Source organism: Chinchilla lanigera, unplaced genomic scaffold, assembly GCF_000276665.1.
Source record: "Chinchilla lanigera isolate Chin_1 unplaced genomic scaffold, ChiLan1.0 scaffold00146, whole genome shotgun sequence".
Taxonomy (NCBI): Eukaryota; Metazoa; Chordata; class Mammalia; order Rodentia; family Chinchillidae; genus Chinchilla; species Chinchilla lanigera.
Window position 1 is genome coordinate 2,544,428 of NW_004955547.1, and position 7,662 is coordinate 2,552,089.

The 7,662-nt window shown below is 57.0% G+C and overlaps 1 protein-coding gene across 1 annotated transcript; it reads right to left on the reverse strand.

Annotated features, from left to right (window-relative positions):
- Positions 1-615: 615 nt before the first annotated feature.
- Positions 616-6,987, reverse strand: LOC102017816 (chromosome unknown open reading frame, human C12orf80). The gene is given in 6 exon segments (XM_013508444.1): positions 616-699; positions 1,994-2,100; positions 2,103-2,208; positions 6,529-6,568; positions 6,712-6,725; positions 6,940-6,987. Coding segments are annotated over 6 exon segments (399 nt in total).
- Positions 6,988-7,662: the final 675 nt, after the last annotated feature.

The window sequence follows — 7,662 nt, forward strand, 5'->3', positions numbered from 1 at the left end:
TCTTGCTCCCGTATGACCTTGTCTGGGCCTCCCCAACAATCAAAGTAAGAAAGAAGTTGAATGTAGGGAGAAGCCGCTCGTTGGCATTTTCATCAAGTTTAATCAGGCATCGAGTGAGATGGCTTGATTATCAAGAGGAAAAAATTGCACCAAAGAGATGTGGCTTGGATTCCAGAATCTTCCTTGGCACTCCTTAAGGGTAGGGACTAATCCTCTAGCAAAATGGGCTTAATTAACTCTGGGAACTCTCACAACTAGCAGTAGTGATGATCAGGGAAGGCACCGCTCTGTGAGAACATTTGCAGAGTAACATATAAACTGGGACAAATGGGCACAGGCTAATTTTGGATCTAAGTGCTGAGGGGACTCGGAGTAAGCCAGTGGTTAGCGTTGGGTGGAGTTGACCAGGGAAATCTTCTGAGAACAGGGGAGTGTGGTGTGCGTTGGGGAGGAACAAGGCTCTTGGGGTGGGGGCAGCAGCAGGCAACTGGCATCTCAGCCGTGCTGTTCTGCAACTGGCCAGTCCCTAGGGGCCCCACCCCAGAGACCCAGCTGAGTGAGCTGCTGGGAATTCACTCTGCCTCCTGGGTGGGGACTGTCCAGCCACATGCTTGCCTAGCCCACTTGGTGCCACTTGAAAATGACATGGAAATGTGGTGTGGCCTCGAGCCAAGTGTTCCTCTCCAGGGATTTTGTCTTCTCTGTGGGGTGTGGAGTATGGGGGAGAGGGAGGAGGAAGGGTGGCTTCCCTGAGGTGGGGTGGAGGGAGATTCTGGGTACAGACCAAGGATACTCCTATAGCCACTATGTCGCTACTCAGGAGTCAGAGGGGCCGTCTGTGTCCGACTGCTTCTGGGCTAGAGCCTGGGCCTGGGCCGTGGAGAAAAACCACAGATAGAGATCCTGAGCTGGAGGAGGGCTCAGCATACCCCTTCCTTTACAGAAAGGAGAGGGAGGTGGGTGGGGAGGGAGGACAGTGTGCATGTGTGTGTGCACATGCATGTCTGTGTGTGGTGGGCCATTGTATGAGGAAGAGAGCTGGCTTCTGAGGACTTCTCTGGTGAGCAAGGAGATGGCCACGTCTCTCGTGGTTCTCAAGTGGGAGTAGAGGTGGCCCCGCCCTACAACTGGTGAAGTGCGTGGAGAGGGAGGGACAGCTGAGCTGGCCTGGGGTCCCTGTGGCAGCAGCGGGCCATGAGGCAGGATGGGGAGCTAGAAGGGGAAGGGCCCTGGTAGGAGCTCCCTGGTGGGGACAGGAGTTAGGACATGTAAGTGTCTGGCTGTGCTGTGACGGGGAGCAGATGGAGCACAGGCAGAGTCCCAGGCTGACCTGAAGCCTTTGGCTGCAAGTCAGGGGACACGGGGAGCCCCTGACATTCAGCCCCTGTGGCTGCCAGCTGGTATCCCTTGCTGGGTTCAGGAAGCTGCAGGCTGCAGGTGTGGGTCTGCCCGGGGCTTGGTGAGGGGTCTCTTGACCCAGGCATCGGTTGAGGGGATTACTTGGGAAGGTGTATCCAGGAATTGGCTGGGGAAGGAGGGGTTGAAGATGAAGACTCAGGAGAAATCTAGGGCTGGAGTTGATTCCTGGTTTATCCTACCTCTAGGGACGCCCGAGACTGGGACAGAACCATCTATTTGGGGACTTGCAGTCCCTTTATAACTGGCATTTAGGTGCATGCCCGCAGTAACCTCAGGAATGACAGCATTTGGCTGTCTCCCGCCCAGCAAACAAGGGCATTCGTCCAGGGCCGCAGCAAGGCCAAGGGGAGCCTGCCTGCCAGGGAGTAAGAGTAAGCCATGCTGCGCTCACCCCTTGTTCTTGGGGAGAGGGCAGAGGCAGTGAGGCTATGGGCAGTGCCAGGGGAGGAGGAGCAGAGACGGAGGGCTGCGGCCGCAGGGCTTGTGTGGAGGCCGGAGGGATGCTGTGTACGAGCCCCAGGGGGACAGCTCTGTTGTCGGCTCTCGGCAGCCTTCCTGTCTTCCCGTCTTGGGCTCTGCGCCCAGGCCGTGTTGTCAGCACCTGCTCCTGGAGCCAGTGTCTGGCAGATGCAGCCATGAGCTCATGGGGTGGGGTAAGTTGGCAGGTCCCCGATCTCCCGGGAGCTGTGGCAGGTGTATGTCGCAGCCCTGGGCCCGGCGCCTTTGTAATCTCCCTCTTGGCCCTGTCCTCCTGCAGGGAGGTGGCTCTTCCACTCAGCCATTTCGAGCCTCCTATATCTACCTCCATCCACAGGATCCAGGGAGGTGGCGTGAAGCCTTGAAAGCAGACTTTAAGAAGGACGTCTTACTTAGAAGGGGCGGTGACAGCGTAAGGGCACAGGGAGGTAACACGAAGCCCAGACAATGATAAAAGTACAGGCTTGTCACTGAGGGTTTTGCAGGCATTGCTCACAGGCTCTTCACGGAGACCTTGTAGAACATGGAAGATCGGCCTGGGCTTTCACAGCCTGCAGGCGGAGGGTGCTCCTAGCCCTGGGATCCGTCTCAGGGCCTGGGGAGACTGGAGGACTGTGGGCTCCCGAGTGCTCCCTTCTGCCTTTAGGTAGCCTAGGTGGTGAACGAGGTGCTGGAGGGCAGGGGCTGGAGGTCAGATGGGTGGGAGGGAGGAGAGCCGCCTTCACGTTCCTGAAGGTGGAAGTCAGCCCTGTGGAGCTGGGTGGGCCTCTTTTTGGCACATCTTGAGTCAGAAAGGAAGCAAGCACATCAGAACTGCAACAGGAGGGCCAACGAGAGACAGCAAGATGCTGTGACTTCCAAGGTTGTGTGTCACCGGCAGGGCGTGTTCTCTGGAGGGACAGCAGCTCGAAGGGCTCTATCTGGGAGAAGGGGCATGGTGGTCCAAGCTGGGGGTCTGTGCAGGCTTGTGCGTGCAAATGAGTGTGTGTGTGTGTGTGTGCACATGTGTGTACCACAGCCTCTGGTGATGCATTTTTTGGGCCTGCTGGCTCTGAGTTCTCCCCAGCGTCCGCACTGTGCCACAGGCTTTGAGGGAGGGCTGTCCCTTTGCTGATGCCTGCACTGTACTCTAAGTCCGGCTGTGACGGGGTGCTCCTCTTGGTCCTCCAGTGCTCTTCCATTCGGCAGGGTAATTACTCCAAGCCTGAGACCCCACCCTTATTCCTGAAGTTTCTCTGTCCTTCCCCAAGGACCCCATTCTTCTCTCAGAGAGTGGAGTGGGCCTAGGATTTTAGCTGGTGGTGGGCACACTCTCTTCTTCCCTGTGAGCCAACAGTGCCATCTTGTCTCCTTTCCCCTGGGTGCCAGCTGGGCAGGCTGGGTCCAGTAGCGAGTGCACACATGCTTACAGAGGGATTAATGGAGAGAAGGGATGTGCAGGACCTGGGCAACCTTGTCAGGTGCCACGTTGGCTGCTGGCCCCTATATGTGCTTGGTGTCCAAACCTTTGCCCTGTGTCAGTGGTGCGGCAACAGATTTTGTGGGTTTTAAGGCCCAGAAGCAGCATAGGCACAATCAGAATCTTAGCTTGTCAGGGCAAGTGGGAGCCCTGAGACCATCCAGGCTCATCTCTCCCTCATTCATTGACAAGGCATCAAGAGAGGGGAGGGCTAGCTGGGCATGGGGTCGCAGACTCTGTGAGGCTGAGGCGAGAAGATCGTAGGTTTGAGGCCAGCTGGAGCAACTTAGTGAGATGTTACCTCAAAATAAAAAGTAAAAAGAACTGTGGCTGTAACTCAGTGGTTGGCCCCTGGGATTCTGTCCCCACACTATAAGGAGAGAGAGACAGAGGCTGCTCAAGGTCACACAACAAGTTGGGGGGACAGCAAGTGACCCCCATGCCAAGGTGCCAACTCTTCCCGCCATGTGGCCTTGTCTCCCTAATTTTGAAAGCCTCTTTCTTTTCCCTCTTCTTGCTTGTCTCCGGACTTCTCTTAGGCTTCCCCTTCTCAAGCTCACCATCCAGAGCTTGCCTTCCTCTCAAGGCGAGCTGGCCCTTGTTTACTCCCAAACCTGCTGGATTTGTCTCCCCTCAACCATTAGCAGCTAATTCCCATTCCCTAATTGTCTGGGGCACAAATTAATGCTTTATTACTTGATGTTCTAATGACCGAGGTTCTAACCAGGCTCAATTGCTTCCCAGCTGCGTGACCTTGGGCTAGTTACTTAACCTACTGAGTTCTCCGTTTTCTTATCTGTAGAACGGGGCAGGCTGTCGGGCCTGCAAGAGCAGCGGAAAGGAAGATTCAGAGAGGAAAACTTAGAAAGAGGCAAGACCGAAATCTAAGGTGTGGTGGGTGTGGGTGGAGATGATGGTGAACAGGCGGGCGGGAGCCAGATTACTGGGGAGCCTCAGCTTGGAGGGGCTATGCTGTTGGCAGTGGGGAGTCTTGAGGCTTTTTTGAGAAAAGAAGAACCCCCCTGCCCCAGAGTTTGGAGTCACCATGATGTGAGGAGCAGAGGGCGTATATAGGCTTTGGGGTTGACACATTTGGGCTTGAGTTCCAGCTCTACCACTGGCGAGCCACGTGACGAGGCACAAAGTGCTAGCTCTTTCCAAGTCATTTCCAGTGTGTAAAACAAGAGCTATACCTAACTCTGGAGAGTTACAGTAAGGACGAAATGAGAGAATATCTATGAATCGCTCAGCGTGGAGTCTTGTCCTTAGCGGTGCTTAATGGAGAATAGTTACGGTCGCTGTAGTTATCCCTGACCCATGTCCAGGCCTGGCTGTGTGCCTGGCTCTTCCTGGGCCCCAGTATCAGGCAGGCTCTTTATTTCTCAACCTGGGACCTTCCCAAGGGCAGGGCCCACATGCATCATCTTCTTGCTCTAGCTTCTGTTGAAAAGAGGTGATGTCACCTTGGGGCCTCTGGGTGGCTCTGCAGGGGCCTCGTGACTGGCAGGCAGGCTGAGGAACGCAGGGCCCTCTAAGGCCATCCATTGTCTTGTGATGTCTGAGGGGATGTGGGAGCCCAGGGAGCCTGGTGTGGACACGGCATGTGCCTAGCTCTCCCTTGGGTGCTCAACAAGTTCTGCTCGGAGTGGTCATGGGCCCTCTGAGCCTGCTACTCCTCACAGACGCCACAGAGGGGCTGGGTTAGAGGGAACCATGGGTGTGGGCTCAGAGGAAACCAACAGTCAGCTCCCTGACCCTTCAGGGAGCTTCCCTTTGGCCCATGCAGATGGTGAGGGGACCCAGACACACAGCATCAGCGAAATCATTACGGTCTAATAATCATTCAGGCGATATTTATAAGACACCTCTTTGGTCTGAGTGGTGTGTGAGGTGCTGGGGAAATCACCCAGCAGGGACTGACTGTGTCCTGGCCTGCAGAGTCACAGACCAGAGAGCAGCCAGACAAACACGCAGAGGTGAATACGCCCAGGCAGGGGGAGGTGCAGGGGTGGCAGGACTCTGGGGGCGCACTTGGAGGGCTGCCGATGCATGGGGAGGGGTAGCTGAGCCCTGCAGGCTGAGCTGGGGACCTTTCATGATTTGAGAGCAGATGTGGGCATTGGGGGTAGAGGAGGACAAAGGCTGGGGATGAAGCCGGGAGTGTTGGCGGGGGTCTTGAATGCCACCCGGAGTGTGCTTCTACCTGAAGGGCAGGCGGGAGCCATTGGAAGGTTCTAAGCAGGGAGTGATGAGGTCAGAGGCAGGTGGTGCAGTGCTATGGGAAGGGTGGGGGGGATTTGCCTTCAGGTTCACAAAAGGAGTGAGGAGGAGGTGTCAGCTCCTGGGGGCCAGTGGGTGTGGGAGGATCAAGGAGTGTGTATTTGGGGAGCCCAGAGCTGAGGGTCTGACGATGAGCCAGGACTCTGCTGGAAGGACAAGGGTGAGGGAGAGAGGGCTGCAGTGGGAGAAGAGCAGGCTGGGTAGAACTGTGAGAGTGACTCCCCCAGCCCCTCCCTTTGGGTCTCAGAGGCCGGTCTGCTCCACACGATGACAGAGTATATATGCTGCCCCTCTGAGCCACAGTGTTCCCAGATGAAATATAGGGAGAGTCATGCCTTTTCCTGCCACCCAAAGTGTCTGATTAGTGAATGTGCTTCTGTCTGGGCACCGAGTTCTGGGGCATAGAAAGAAGGGGAAAGAGAGCCCAGGGCCCAGCAGGCCCTTGCAGGCCCCTGTAAGGTTGAGGTGGGCTCTGGGCGTGTTGATCAGCTGAGAGTGCTTTGCGGGGCTGGAGGGAGGGGAGTTCTGGGAATGTGTCCATAGTAAAGAGCTGGCGCAGGAGATTGGGGCACACACTTTCTGCTCCTCTCTGGGACATGAGGCCTCTCAGATCCTGCCAGCCCCTCAGACAGCCGAGCCATCCAGTGCTGTGAGTAGGGCCGGGGGAAGAGAAGGACAGGTTATAAAGGATGAGAGTGACAGCTCTGCACCTCTGCATTTTACTACTCACCTGGGTTCCCCAGGCCAGCAGGGAGTTAGGCAGCAGGAGCTTTGCCTCGGCTTCCAGCTTTGTCCACACTCTGGGGAAGCCGCTAGGCCAGGGGGGGATGAGAGGTGCTTTCCCTCCAGTTCCCCTCAGGAACCTTTCCCTCCACCTTCCCCTCAGGAGGTGCTTTGCCTCCCAGTTCCCCAGCTGTCCTCAGGCGCCTGGGTCTTGTTGAGAGCAGTTCTTGTGTGGGTGCCAGGCAGGTGGCCGGCCAGGCCACCGAGGTGCTAAGGCAGTGTACCCCAACACCACTGCCGTCCGTGTGGGTGGGTGAGTCCTGCCTGCCTGCGGGGTCTCAAAGCTCAGGTACCTTAGATCCCGGGCCTGGATAAGGGAGGGGCAAAGAGAAGCAGAGCAGGGGCCAGGGACGGCAGGACAAGGCACTGTCTGGCCAGGGCGCAACATGGGCCTGCCCCATGTCCTGGGGCTCTGCCCTGCCCTGGCCTCCTGCCCCAAGCCTGCCCCTCACTTCTCTGTCCCTGTCTGGCCCTTGTTTCCTTACGGTCCGTTCTCTTCTTCCTTCTCATCTCCTACTCACCTCCTGGGGTCGATCTTCGTCTTTCCCTCCCCTGAGTCCTTTTCTCATCTCCTGTTTCCACAGCACTCACATCTTCCCTCCTCAGCCTCCCGCTGGTGCCCTCCAGTTCTCTTCCACTCGCTTGTCCCCGCTTGGACTCTCCCCACTTTGGTTCAGGCTGTCCCTTTTCCCTTCCTGGAGCCCCTGCCTATCTGAACAGGAGGTCATCCCACACCCTACAGGAGTCCAGGGTCACCAGAATCTCTCTCTGCTCCCTCATCAAGGCTGGCTGGGTCCCAGGGTGCAGCCCAGTGGTGCTACCCCAGGCAGCAGGTGTGACCGGGGGAGGACTGTCAGGTTGAAGCCTTCCTTACATCGAGCAGGGCTGGAGCTGGGGACCTGACAGCTCCCCCAAGAGGCTAGGAGAGAGATTGCAGCTCCCTAGCAGCGGCAGCTTCTCCTTGCTTACGTGCGCTTGGTGGTGGTAGTGTTGGAGGCCCCACTTGCAAATCCAGGGCTGTGCAGGAGTGTGTGTGGACACCGGGGCACAGTATGTCACTCAGGCAGTCTGTGTGTTTCTGGCATGTGTGTGGTTTCCCTGAGTGTCTGCAGAGGATGTGAGTGTTGAGTGCACACAAGTGCACATCCATACGGATAGCGTGCAGGTGCCTGCAGACTTTGGACACCTGCAAACGTTAACTGTGGGCACTTGGAGGAGGTCCCTGAAAAGTGCCATCTCACCTG